Source organism: Labeo rohita, chromosome 6 (genome assembly GCF_022985175.1).
Source record: "Labeo rohita strain BAU-BD-2019 chromosome 6, IGBB_LRoh.1.0, whole genome shotgun sequence".
NCBI lineage: Eukaryota > Metazoa > Chordata > Actinopteri > Cypriniformes > Cyprinidae > Labeo > Labeo rohita.
Window position 1 is genome coordinate 32,702,306 of NC_066874.1, and position 14,376 is coordinate 32,716,681.

Here is a 14,376-nt window from a genome sequence, read left to right on the forward strand (position 1 = left end):
CTAAGGATAATTTAGAGTAGGTAAAACAGGTAGCTACTGCTTATGCAACACTCATGCAAACCTTCTGGTAGCGACCTCTCATCATGCTTAACCGTCTGTGCAGTTTTCCAGTGATGAGTGACAAGAGAACCATAAAGGCCTGAGTTGTCATGACGACGTATGCTGTCATCTAATTGGAGAGAGATCAACGTATCAAGCACAAAGGCTTCTGGACGCCCCATCGGACTATCGACTTGAGCGGTAAGTGTGATGCTTAGAGCAGTAATGAATATGTTTACGGCCGTCCTGAGGGTCAGTTATGATGGCGGGTTGAATATTAAATGGGAATGTGCTCTAATAATGTCTGCAATTACATACAAACTATTGTACACTACCAGTCAAAAGTTTTTGAACAGTAAGATTTTTAATGTTTTTTGAAAAGTCTCTTCTGCTCACCAAGCCTGCATTTATTTGATCCAAAGTACAGCAAAAACAGTACAATATTGAAATATTTTTACTATTTAAAATAACTGTTTTCTATTTTAATATGTTTTAAAATGTAATTTATTCCTGTGATTTTAAAGCTGAATTTTTAGCATCATTACTCCAGTCTTCAGTGTCACATGATCCTTTAGAAATCATTCTTGAAACATTTTTAAAGGTTTCTTTGATGCATAGAAAGTTCAGAAAAACAGCATTTATCTGAAATTGTTTTTTTTTTTTTTTTTTTAAATTTTAACATTATTTGATCAGTTTAAAGCATCCTTGCTAAATAAAAGTATTCATTTCTATAAAATCTTTGGATCCTATTTATCAAAGAATCCTAAAAAAAAAAAAAATAAAAATAAATGTTTATTGTACAGCAAATCAGCATATTATAATGATTTCTGAAGGATCAAGTGACACTGAAGACTGGAGTAATGATGCTGAAAATGCAGCTTTTAAATCACAGAAATAAATAAAAAAATTTAAATATATATTCAAATAGAAAACTGTTATTTTAAATAGTAAAAAAAAAAATACAATTTGACTGTATTTTGGATCAAATTAATGCAGGCTTGTTGAGCAAAAGGGACATCTTTAAAAAATATTAAAAGTCCTATTGTTTAAAAACTTTTGAATGGAAGTGTGTTTCACACAATGATTTACACTAAAACAGTTGAAAAACACTGAACCTGACACACTAGAGTATCAGTTTCAGTTTTCACCAAGCAACCACATAGCAACTATCTAGGATTCCAGAGCAACTGTTCACAACAAGTGTTTGAGCAAGTATGCGACAAGATTGTACACATTATCTTTAACAAATGCAAAAATCTAGTTACAGATATTAATTTATTTTGGCAGAAAACTTTTGAATGAATACATGTAATTCAGCAATCAACAAGAGTGTAAATAAACCACAACCTTTTTCTGTGTCGTGATAAGTGGAGAAGTTAGTGGTTAAAGACGAGTTATGCAAAACCTGTAGTTCCTTCAGCAGAGCTTTCGATTTGTTTTGGATTGTCTGATGAACATTATTGTCTGAACAATCGACTCGTGTATGTCTGAGCACAGCATATTGAGCGGCCGTACGTCTCCCTCTCGCAGCTGTGTTGTCGTTTGCATCGAATTAAATACGCGATATAGATGTGTTCATAACCACTGGTTTTGGAGCAGCTGATGAGAATTGATTTGGATATTGCTTTTCAATGTGGCGCCAAAAGGTGTATTTCATATTTTTCAACTTCACTCAGCAAAATGAACTCAAGCCATGTTAGGAAAAGTAATAATGTGGGAGATGAACATCATAAATCCTGCTCATTCTGCGTGCGCCGTTTGGACCGAGGCCGATATTACACCGTACAGAGAAAGAACAAAATGGCCGCTGAAAACTGAGACTTTTTCACAGGAATCCAGCACGCTCCAAACGTTCCCTCAGGATCAGCATTGTTCGCTTCCACGTGGCCCGATGCCAGTAAATCAATTAAAGAGACTACAGAGGGAACGTCCAGTCTAATATACAGCAGAGTGCAATGTCTGAGAACACATTGATAATCTGATTTAAACCTGGAGCAAACAGAAAGTTACAGGATTTTAAAAAGTGAAATATTCACTTGGGGATAGGTAAAAATGTTTTTTGTTTTTTTCTCAGAGCTAAAAAAGAGCATTTTGCATGGACATACTCCTGAATATCATCTTTCATCACAGAAGAAAGAAATACAGGTTTGAAACAACATGAGGGTGAGTAAATGAGCACAGAATTGTGTGGCTGTTTCTTTAAATGTGAAATTCATGAAGTTATGCGAAAGGTCTGACATGCTGTACATTATGACTCAAAAAACAAACAAAAAAAAAGTACAGGCTCAGAATGACTCTGTCAGTTTCTCTTCCTCTTCATTACGATGACATTAAATATTTTTAAAATGCTTAAACAATATTTTTAAGTGACCAGGGTCAATGTCTAGAGAGCAGGGCTGCAGAAGTTGGATGGATTTTAATAATAACACATAGTATTTATATGTATATTATAGTATTTATATTATATATGTATGTATAACATTCAAATGAAACAATTCTGCTCTTTTTTTGCTCACCAAGGCTGCATGTATTTGATCAAAAATGCAGTAAAATCAGTAATACTGTGAATTATTTTTATAATTTAAAATAACTGCTTTCTATTTGAAGATTTTTTAAAATGTACTTTATTCTTGTGATCAAAGCTGAATTTTCAGCATCATTACTCCAGTCTTCATTGTCACACGATACTTCAGAAATCATTCTAATATGCTGATTTTGATGGCGTTTTTACCGATTCATATTTTTGTGGAAACTGTGACACATTTTTATTTTCAGGATTCTTTGATGAATAGAAAGTTCAAAAGTTTTTTGAAATAGAATTTATTTGTAACATTATGTTAGTCTTTACTGTAAATTACATTTTAATACATCCTTGCTGAATACAAATATAAATTTATTTCTTAAAAAAAAAAAAAAGTCTTATTGACCCCAGATGTTTGAACAGTAGATTATTTACATCATCCATTGCCAAGACTGTCGGTGAGATTTTAAAAAATTATAAATATATATATATAGATAGATTTAAAAAAAATAAAAATAATTGAAACACATATTATAACCATAGTGGGGCGTTGTCACATAAAAAGTTAAGAAACACAAAACAAATAAATGCATAAAAATAGATATCCTGCAGATATTATTAATAAGAAAATCCTATACATATGTACCATAATATATCATACATATATTCAGTCTCTTCCTTATACAGTTGGTCCTTGTTTTTAGGTGTCTCGGTTGGGTTTTATTCTGTTTAGTACAAAAATATGATGACATTAGTATTACAGTGTAGATTCGAACTAGGCATTTGAAACCAACATACAAAACCACTGCTGGATAAACTTCTAGCCTGGTCTCCCCTACTTATTGTAAACTTATTGCTGACCGTCCTGATTTGCCATCAAAACGACCTGTGGTTTTATTTTCATGCTGCACCTGGCGATGCTGTTTGAGTTGCTGCTGGCGTTGTTATCCAAAGTCTGGCTGCTCGGATCTTCCCTCTGCTCTGAGCTTGTCAGCCTTGTCAGGATCCTTTTATATGCCATCTTAATCTTAGGCACCTTGAAAGCGTACACTATGGGGTTAATGGCGGAGTTAGCGTGAGAAAGGAGGATCCCGACATGAAAGAAAACAGAGTCCACTGTTACAATGTTGTAGTGGTTCAGCGTGTTCATTATGTGCAGCGGGAACCAACAAACGACAAACAGAACCAGAACCAAAGCCAGAGAATTGGCCAGTCTCCGCTCCCTGCGGTAAAACGACCTGGACTCCGCAGGGCGTCCGACTCCTTTTCTCAGCTGTTTGGATATCATATTGAAGAGTAACAAGTACAGGACCATCATGATGATGGTGGGTGGAAGGTTGCAGGCGAGGAAGTTGAAGTTGACCATGTAGGACATGTTTATGACCGTGAGGAAATTACATGTAATAGTGGAGTTTTCAGGGGTTGTGGGGTTTTTTTGGTGCCATCCGAACAATGGGATGAAACCAAGTATAAAAGCAGAGAGCCAACATACAGTGACCGCGGCCCATAAGTGCTTCTTTTTGACTGCTCCTCTGTACCTGAAAATTAAAAAGAATACTTGAAGAGAAAATATATATTCTTAGCTATTTATTTCTACACTTAATTTTAATTTTGGGGTTGGTAAGATTTTTTTCCTAAGGTCTTTGAAAGACTCAAGACTGCTCATCAAGGCTGCATTTATTCAAAATGCATTAAAAATAATAATAATAAAATAAACAGTAATATTGTGAAATATTGTTACAATTTAAAATAACTGTTTTCTACTGTAATATATTTTAAAATGTAATTTATTCCTGTGATCAAAGATGCATTTTCAGCATCATTACTTAAGTCTTCAGTCACATGATTTTTCAGAATTCATTCCAATATGCTGATTTGCACATCAATGATAAAAACAGCTGTGCAGCGTCATATCTCTTTATGAAAACTGTGATATATTTTTGTTTCCAGGATTCTTGATGAATAGAAAGTTTAAAAGAACTGAATTTATTTGAAATAGAACTCTTTTGAAACATGTTTTGATCACATTTTGATCAATTTAATGCACCCTTGCTGAATAAAGTATAAAAATATGGATAATTTCTTAAAATATTTAACAATAATTTCTTACCGACCCCAAACTTGGAATCAACTGGGTCATGAAAAGCTGGCATTTCAATACTTAAAAAATCATATTAGGCAGAGGCAGTGTTTGATAGCAGATAAGACTTCTAATAAATAAAAACATTCTTAATGTACTATAAGATTGTAAATGTCCATTTAGATTTAATGTTGACTTGAAGTGTTTTTGTTTCAAGTTGCATGTTACTCTGTATGATACAGATAAACATGCATCATCTGCAAACATTTGATTTCCTCCTTATCAGCAAGCTTGATCAACTTGACTGTCACACAAGTAAGCCTTCAAATATGCATTGCAAAAAAGCATGACTATTAAACGTTCAGACCTGAGAGGGTTATAAACACGCAGGTATCGGTCCACGGCGATGGCCAGCAGGGAGTGAACAGAGGCCTGGGTTAACACAATGACCACACAGCTGAGGAAGAGGCAGCAGTGGAACGTAGTCTCCAAGTGTCCATCAACCACCACTGCGAAAGGCACGGCAACTGCTCCCACCAGAAGATCAGCCACTGCCAGAGATACAACAAAACAGAATGTTGTCTGACTCAAGGCATGGCATGACCACACCGCCCAGATGACCAGCACGTTCCCCAGGCAGCATCCTAAAGCGATGAGCACCTCCAGGGAAGTATAGATCTCCTTCTCACCATTGGCCATGATGATGAGAGTAAGCACAGGAACTGTACAGGAACTTACTTAAAGAAGTGGTGGTTTAAATAGGAAGTTGACTTCACACATGCAGAGTCAAATATGCTCACACGCAGATCATTATTGCAAGGTCAGTACTTCAAAGTGGCATAAGCACACATGCGCACACACATAAAATTATATTTAAAAATTAAGATATTTCCCATTCAAAGATTCAAAGATGACCTTAGCATTGCTACTGCCATGCTCTACTTTTTGAGCTATTTAGAAATTTGTATTTATAAATATTATGTGCTCTAAGTTCTATGTTGGCACCTAAAGCACTAATAAAGCAACAGTGCAGCCCTGTGGCGGGTGTGCCATAAAATTGTGGCTAAGCTCAAGGCTGGTAAAGCAGGAAGCTGCTGGTTTGATCGCTTTAAGAAGTGAGTCATCTGCAATCTCTATTGTGCTCCTGATATGCAGTAATCAAATATGACTTTATTTATTTACCTGTTCTCGGTCTTACTGTGCATGATTCATCAGTTCACGTTATTGAAAAAATCAATTCTTTTTTGCATTTGTCCTCAAAGACTGAGACATTCATATTAATCATAGAGAAACAAACCGCCATACAAGAAATTAATCCAAATAAAATATATTCATGCAACCATAAACAATGTAGGGTATTAAAGAAAATCACACTTATTAAACAAATACAATAATTTCTTGGCCTTATCACTTCTCATAGCTTTTAAGACCTCCGTATATGGCTAGTTCCTAGACACTGAGCACGAATTCCAGCGCGACACTGCATTTTTTAACGATGAAAGAGTTTGAGGTGAGCTATTATACTACTACTAAGTTGCTAAATATTTAATATTTAATATGTTTTTCGATAGAAATGTTAAAAAGATCAACAGTAATATCTTTTAATGCAAACTAGCCTACTCAACATTTTTTTGTAAATGACAGAATTTTTTTTTTTTTTTTTTAAAGTGAAGTACACTTTTAATCTTACCCTATAGCGCCATCAGTTGTTAGTTGTAGTGAATCTGAAGTTGCTTGACTCTGTGTGTGTGCACGTGTTTTGTTTATATATCCTGGTGGGGACTTAAATCTAAATACACACACACTCACGGGGACTGGTGTCACAGTGGGGACCTAAATTGAGGTCCCCATGGTTACAAAAGCTTATAAATCACACAGAATGAGTTTTTTTTTCTTTTTTTATTATTATTATTATTTTTTTTGGAGAAAGTAAAAATGCAGAAAGTTTCCTGTGACAGGTAGGTCTAAGTGTAGGGTTGGTGTAGGGCGATAGAAAATATGGTTTGTACCGTATAAAAACCATTACACCTATAGAGAGTCCCTGTGTGAGAATGTTGTTTTCTGTGACAAGTGGGTTTAGAGTTGAGACAAATGATTGTAATTCGCATTGTTCTGAAACCACTAAATGATGACACTTTTTTTTTCCGGAGAGACGAAACAGCCTGTCTATTTCCTCTCTGCCTATTACAACAGCTTTTACTTGTAGGACCTACATAGAGGTTTCCAGTCCTGCATGCACAATGGTATTAGGTGGAAGATCCATTTACATCTCTCTTGAAGTGCTCATTGCAGTGGGATGCTGTCTGGGCAATGTGTTGGTGATCTGGGCCGTGTGGAAAAGTGGAGCCCTGAACAAACCCACTTTCTGTTTGATTGTGTCGCTGGCGGTGGCTGACTTCCTGGTTGGGGCTGTGGCCATTCCTCTGGCTGTGATTGTGGACATCCACGTGAAGATTCCTTTCTATGCCTGTCTCTTCATCAGTTGTGTTCTCATCGTACCGCTGCAAGCGTCAGTGCTCACGCTCCTGGCCATCGCTGTGGACCGATTCCTGCGGGTTCGGATCCCATTCAGGTGAGTCGGCCTCCAGAGGGCCTTAATGTGTGTCAAATCTGTTGAAAGCAAAACTCTGAGACCACATTGAAAATATGGGATTTTCTTAATTTAAACCTGGAAATAAAGGGGACGTTTTAGAATTTTGAAAAAAACAAAAAGAAAATGTTTGATACATCTTTGTACTATCTTTAGGTCAAATAATCAAATACATAATCAAATAAAGCTCATGCATCATGCATGATAATATTATTTGTAATGAATAATGTTCTTTTAATATTATATTATATTATATTATATTTTATTATATTATATTATATTATTTTATATGTGACCCTGGCCCACAAAACCAGTCTTAAGTAGCACAGGTATATTTGTAGCAATAGCCAAAGATACATTATGGTTCAGAGTTGTCAAATTTTCTTTCATGCCAAGAATCATTAGGATATTAAGATCATGTTCCATGAAGATATTTGGTAAATTTCCTATCATAAATATATCAAAACTTAATTTTTGATTAGTAATATGCATTGCTTCATTTGGACTTTAAAGGCAATTTTCTCATTATTTATATTTTTTTGCGTCTTCAGATTCCAAATATTTAAATAGTTATATCTGGGCCAAATATTGTCCTATCCTAACATAACATACATCAATGGAAAGCTTATTTATGATATATAAATCACAATTTAAAAAAACTGACCCTTATGAATGGTTTTGTGGTCCATGGTCACATATTATTTATTTGTTGGAGAGGTGACACATTTAAAATTTCGAGACAACATTAGAAATATGAATTTTCTTAATTTAGTTCTTAATTTAAACCTGGAAGTAAAGAGAAAGTTTTAGAATTGTGAAACCTTTCAAACAAAGATTTTTTTTTAATGTAAAATGAAGAAGAAATATTTAAGATTCTCTACTAACGTCAGATCAAATAATCAAATAATTAGTCAAATAAAGATTCTATAGAATATTCTCAAATTTATGAATTCAGTTTTCAATTAAACTTTTTATTCTAAAGCAATAAGCCCCAAGAAGCTGTGGTTAACAGTGAATTTATAACCGCTGTAGGGCGTTGTTAGGCTCGACACAAAGGCGTATGTTTGTAGAGTAATTTACAACAGCTTCGAACACGGCTCAACCAATCAGAATCAAAGACCGGAACTATCCGTTTTATAAAACTTATTTTTCTTGTAATAAAAAATATTTAAATTGTTTTAAAATATTATATTATTAGGATAATATATTTGAATAAATATTTTAAATACGTAATTATTATAATAAGAAATAAAAGCACTTTCAGACCTTAATGCAAAATGACACATTTGTAACATTCATCAAATTATAAGATGTTCATTTTAAGTAATATTGGGCAAATTTGATTTTAAGGCTCTTCTTTGCTCTGCAGGTACAAGTCCACAGTCACTAAGAGGCGCTCATGGTTCCTTGCTGCTGTGTGCTGGATACTGGCATCTGTACTGGGCTTCTTACCCATGTTTGGATGGTACAACCATGACACATTGGCACATTACAACTCCACCTCCATAGACTGTCAGTTCATTGCTGTCATCCCTAATACATACCTGATCCATTTCATCTTTGAGGGCTGTTTTCTTCCTCCGCTGGCAATCATGATTGCTTTGTATTGCTATATCTTTTTTAAAATTAGGAGTAGAAGAGCAGGTTTGGGGCCTGAAACTGGTACATACACCCAAAAGAAGTATAAACTGGCCAGCTCTCTGGTTTTAGTCTTGGCTCTATTTGTTATTTGCTGGCTGCCGTTACACATGATAAAATCCATCACGTTCTATAACCAGAATATAAATGTACCGTCTATTGCTTTGTATTTTGGCATTCTCCTCTCTCATGCCAACTCGATGGTAAACCCTGTAGTGTACGCCTTCAGAATCCCTAAGATAAAGCAAGAGTACGGGAAGATTTGGAGGAGAGTGACTAGACAACAGCAGCAGGCAGATACAAACAGCAGCAGGACTCCTGCTAGTAATACCACTGACAGCCATGATGGACCACGTAATGACAAAATCAGTTCAGAGGGAGGAGCCAATGACATGACTCCAGAGAAGAACTAAAGACTAAAGAATAATTATTTAATTCATTTTGTATATATAATTGCAATACAGTTTTTTTCAGACTAAACCTTTCTAATTTTTCTAACCTGTCTAAAGTAGAGTCAGTGTAAAAGTTCAAATTCAGAGTAAAATTCAGACAACTGTTTCTAAACATTATGAAAATACATTACAAAGACTGAACTATGAACTATGTCACTAATTGGCCATATTGGTGGCACTGAATGTAAACAATGCCACTAAACCAAATAAACCCTGCATATTTTGCTGATTATTGCTGCTGAAAATGGTCAGTTATTGTCATGTTTTGGAGTAATATAGACTGCTAAAAGTAATAACAAATCAATGAGAAGAAAAAAACTGTAACAAAAGGCGTTTGTGGTTGGCCAAACTGAACCAGGATTTCCATGGCAAAAATCTTAACAACATTTGTATTTGTTTTTATCATTAACAGTCGGATAGGTGAAATATTAGACTGTTATCTTAATTCATACTGCTTGTACGTTTCTTTACCATCTATTAACTTTAGTTTTCTAAAATATTGCATTCTTTCCTGTTTACTAAGTCTTTCTATATATGATTTAGCAGCTTCCACACGTTTTTCCTGTGGTTTAGACAGCATAAATTAGCAGAACAACATACTCGGTAGTACATTAACCGTGCAATCCATGCAGTTGTTTAAATCCGAGTATCGTCAATACGGCCGTGCATCCGGGTAACTGACCAAATCCTGACGTAAATTTAACTCTGTTCGACTGCTCAATCGCGAGTTACTGTCATTACTGTTAGTTACTACAGCCTACAGTTTGCTAGCTAGCAATGCCTTCGTCATGTAAATGCATATTACCTGGTTGCGATCATTTACAAAACACCTCAGTCATCCATTCAGCGTGTAGCGGTGTTTGACAGTTGAGAGAGGCGTAAGCTTTCCCGCGAGTGGGCGTGGTTTCAGCGACAACAGACACGCCCCCAGCGTTTGCGAGTGGTGAATACTGCTTGTTTTATTTACTTAGCAGTTTTCAGCATTCAAATTTGGCTGGGTGGTAAATAACACGTTGTTCTGTGTTGTGCCAAAATCAGAACACATCTTTAATATTGCTTAACATGAATTTTAATCTTACTGAGGTTGCAGTTACACAGTTATGCCAGTGTCTCAAAACACCACAGTTAAAGTCTGAGCGTGTCTGAATGATTGACTGAGCTACTGTATGCCTTCTCTTATGGCTGAATGTGGTTAATAGTGTACATGTATGTGTACTTTACTGCACAATAATATGTCTATACTAGGGATGCACGATATTATCGGACTGATATCGGAATCGGCCGATAATGACTTCAAATGTAAATATCGGCATCGGCCCGATATGAAAAATTATGCCGATATGTTTTGCCGATAAGATGAATATGTTAACTCACATGTGCTAAGGGTGTGCTAGGGATTAGATCACGTCAGCAGTGTGGCTCATTCTTGAAGCAAAGTTTTGACTGAATGAGGAGTAGATTCACTGTTTTGTATCGCTGCATTTAAACTGAGAATACACATACAGAATGATGCATAGCAATAGCACGTGCAGTGGCAGCAGCGGCTATAGGAGGAAAGCGCGCCGTTGTTCCATTTGGGATAATTTACTGTTGCCTGTTTCATATCCAGTCACTAGATCGCTAAATGCACATTTTAAATGGTTTTATGGTGCTCTTTGTTGTATTTTGAAACCCAATGGCTGTGTTTGCACATGACATGATCTGCATTTAAAATAAAAAGTAATTACGGCGCGCGGTCAGTGAATTCTCTTTCTTCGGCGGCGCGACGGCAAAACACACTGTTGCTCATATGAAACATTTTTCGTGAATATGACACAAGTGAGGTACAAAGCATTCTTTATAAGTTAAATAATTGGTTAGCAGGCAAATGTTAGTAGCGACCATACTTTTGGATTCATGCAGTTCGAGCCAATACATTTAAAGCCATAAGCGGCTGTGTGTCCTGTTTTCCCGGTTGGTCACGAATTGCCACAAACTTAATAATATTTATAGTTTCTTTTCACAAATCATCACCGTCTCACCCTTTAATTTCGCAGGTTTGTTTTCTTGTCATTTACTTTTAATCCATGTTGTCGGATCATTTATGCGGGTAAACTGCGTGTGGGAAATAAAAGATTTCGTGGCAATAAATTAAGAATTCGTTAATACGACTTTTTAATTCGTTCCCTTATTTTACAAATTAATAAATTAATAAAACGTAGGAACGAATTAACAAGTTGTAGGAAATAATTATGTTCGTGTCCCGCAGCCCTGTCAGAGCGCAGTGCACCGTATAAAATAATTAGAAATTATAATTAAACATGACTTAGTGACTACATTTCTATTACTTTCTTTCCATGTTGAATGCCTTTGTATTGCAGGGCTCTAGAATGATCAAAACTGTCACTTTTTTTTTTTTTTTTTTTTTAAATGTGCAAGTTAAAATTTGACGTGGTCGCACTGCTCCATACAGCGCGGGTTACAGAGTTACAAAGCCGTGGCATATTCAGGATTTCACTGATCACGCAAAGAGTAGTTTTCGTTGTGAGCGCTTCGGGTGTAGAGCCTGGTTTGTATTTGTAGTGTCAGCACGAGCCAGGTGGTGACGGCAAAAGAACGCGACTATTCTGGAAACGATGGCGGACGGAGGATTTGGTTTTCGAGTAGGGTAAAAGACCGCTTGTTAAACCAGAGAAGGTAAACATGTTGGTATTCTTGTGCAAAAAAAGTGTACTGTTTTGCCAGTTGGTCACGAATTGCCACATAACTTAATATTTTTATTTTCCCAAATCCTCACCGTCTCACCCTTTAATTTCTTAGGTTTATTTTCTTGTCATTCACTTTTAATCCATGTTTTCGTATCTCTTACTGTGATAAATTGCGGGTGGGAAATAAAATATTTCGTGGGAATAAATTAACAATTCATTAATACTACATATTAATTCGTTCCCTCATTTTACAAATTAATAAATTAATAAATCATAGGAACGAATTAAGAAATTGTAGCAATGAATTATGTCCTGTTCATGTCCCGCAAAGCACCCTCACAGTCACCCAGTTTAGTTCTACTTTTCTGTTTTCGTTTTGAAATGTTGTATTCAGATTGCGAATTCGAAAGTGAAAGCATCCGAAGTTCGGCTTATAACATAGCAAAAGTGAACTTAATTTACAAAATTCAGATCATAAATAATGCTAGTCTACTGATGAAAAAGAAGGGATTGAATGTAAACCACTCATTACTATTTATTTAATCCTAACGAATAAGTTATTGTTAAAAACTAACTTTCCAAATAAAATGATATATATCGGTATCGGTATCGGTATCGGCCAAAATGAGATGAAAAAATATCGGCATATCGGATATCGGCAAAAATCCAATATCGTGCATCTCTAGTCTATACCATATTACAAGCATGAACCTGCAATGATGTGCAAAACAAGTTGTTTAAAAATGAAAAAAAAAAAAAAGCGTCATTATTATACATTATGAAATACATATATGGGATGTTATTTGTGACTTTCATATTATCTAAACAATGTTGATAATATTCTTTTTAGAATAAGTCACTGAAAGTGTAATTCTTTATTTAAATTTAGATTTACAGTTAAACATTTAGCGGATGCTTTTGTCCAAAACGTACAAATAAGGGCAAAAGAAGCAATCAAACCAACAAAAGAGCATCAGTTTGTGCTTACAAGTCCCAGTTAGTCTAATGAGGTGTGTGTAGCAAGGCTGTTGTTTTTTAATAATTATAAATAAATGTAAAACAAGTAGATAGAGTAGAAATGGAATACAGAAGACCAGTGTTACAGGGTCCTTTTTTAAATAATAAATAAATAAAAAGAAAACAATAGAAATGGAATAAAGAGTGCTAGTGTTAGAGGGTCAGGATATATGTGACCCTGGACCACAAAACCAGTCTTAAGTCGCAGGGGTATATTTGTAGTAATAGCCAAAAATACACTGTATGGTTAAAAATTATTGATTTTTCTTTTATGCCAAAAAGCAAAAAAGTAAAGATCATGTTTCATGAAGATATTTAGTAAAATTCCTACTGTAAATATATCAAAACTTTTTTTTTGATTAGTAATATGCATTAGTAAGAGCTTCATTTGGACAACTTTAAAGGTGATTTTTTCAGTGTTTTGATTTTTTTTGCACCCTCAAATTCCATATATTCAAATAGTCGTATCTTGGCCGAATATTGTCCTATCCTTACAAACCATACATCAATGGAAAGTTCATTTATTCAGGTTTCAGGTGATGTGTAAAGGTCAATTTCGAAAAATTTACCCTTATGACTGGTTTTGTGGTCCAGGGTCACATATATATGAAGAGTTAATTTGCATAAACAGATAACTCCATTTTTAACAGTTTTCAAAAATCATGTTTTTTCATTGTGCTTTTTAATTAATCTCAATCAAACTGCAGTTGAGTTATTTTGATTAGGTGAAAAAAACTAAAAATACAGTCAACTAATACAATAAAACACAATAAAATCATGATAACATAAAAAATATGATTTTTGAACATTTTAAAAACAGAGTTATCTGTTTTTGCAAATTAACTGTTCATATATATAATTAAAAATAAACATTCTGACATAGTAAATTATATAAACAAATAAAATAGCAGTATTGCTTAGAAAATAAAATAAAAAATAAATTAAAGTAACAGTACAGAATAAACTAAAAATGATAAAAACTGTAATAAAAACAGTATGATACTTTAGTAATATTAATTTGTATTAATTTATTCAATTTCAACAATTACAAATACAGACTTGGTTAAAGATACTCCAGCCACTCTTTCTCTTGGTGTTCATAATGATATGCTTTTACTCTCGCTCATTGTGTCTCTCAAGGAAGCCAGCGCGACACTGCTTTTTTTAACGATGAAAGAGTTTGAGGTGAGCTTTAAGTTGCTAAATATTTAATATTTAATATCTGTTTTTCGATAGAAATGTTAAAAAGACCAACTAAATTAGATTTTTTTTTTTAGTGAAGTACAATTTTAATCTTACCTATAGCGGCATCAGCTGTTAGTTGTAGTGAATCTGAAGTTGCTTGACGTCTG

General features: G+C 34.7%; 2 protein-coding genes and 1 long non-coding RNA gene across 9 annotated transcripts in view; 1 reads left to right on the forward strand and 2 right to left on the reverse strand.

Annotated features, from left to right (window-relative positions):
- Window positions 1-2,677: 2,677 nt before the first annotated feature.
- On the reverse strand, window positions 2,678-5,583 carry LOC127166911 (adenosine receptor A1). The gene is made up of 2 exons (XM_051112609.1): window positions 5,008-5,583; window positions 2,678-4,098 (listed from the first exon to the last, which is right to left on the reverse strand). Exons 1-2 carry the CDS (start codon window positions 5,337-5,339, stop codon window positions 3,411-3,413), a joined length of 1,020 nt encoding a protein of 339 aa, XP_050968566.1. The 5' UTR covers window positions 5,340-5,583; the 3' UTR covers window positions 2,678-3,410.
- A 91-nt stretch (window positions 5,584-5,674) lies between these two features.
- adora4a (adenosine A4 receptor a) overlaps window positions 5,675-14,376 on the forward strand; it is an 83,980-nt gene continuing 75,278 nt past the window's right edge. For 2 of the 7 annotated variants that reach the window (XM_051112605.1, XM_051112603.1), the window contains exon 1: window positions 6,979-7,212. In XM_051112605.1, coding sequence (XP_050968562.1) covers window positions 7,104-7,212 — 109 coding nt within the window. In that variant the 5' untranslated portion in view covers window positions 6,979-7,103. Of the gene's footprint in view, window positions 7,213-8,599; window positions 9,741-14,376 lie in introns of all 7 variants that reach the window. The other 5 variants (XM_051112607.1, XR_007827944.1, XM_051112606.1 and 2 more) reach the window with 5 other exon arrangements.
- Window positions 8,639-14,376, reverse strand: part of LOC127166917 (uncharacterized) — a 75,386-nt gene continuing 69,648 nt past the window's right edge. The window contains exon 3 of the long non-coding RNA XR_007827945.1: window positions 8,639-8,731. This is a non-coding gene — a long non-coding RNA (uncharacterized LOC127166917). The remainder of the gene's footprint in view (window positions 8,732-14,376) is intronic.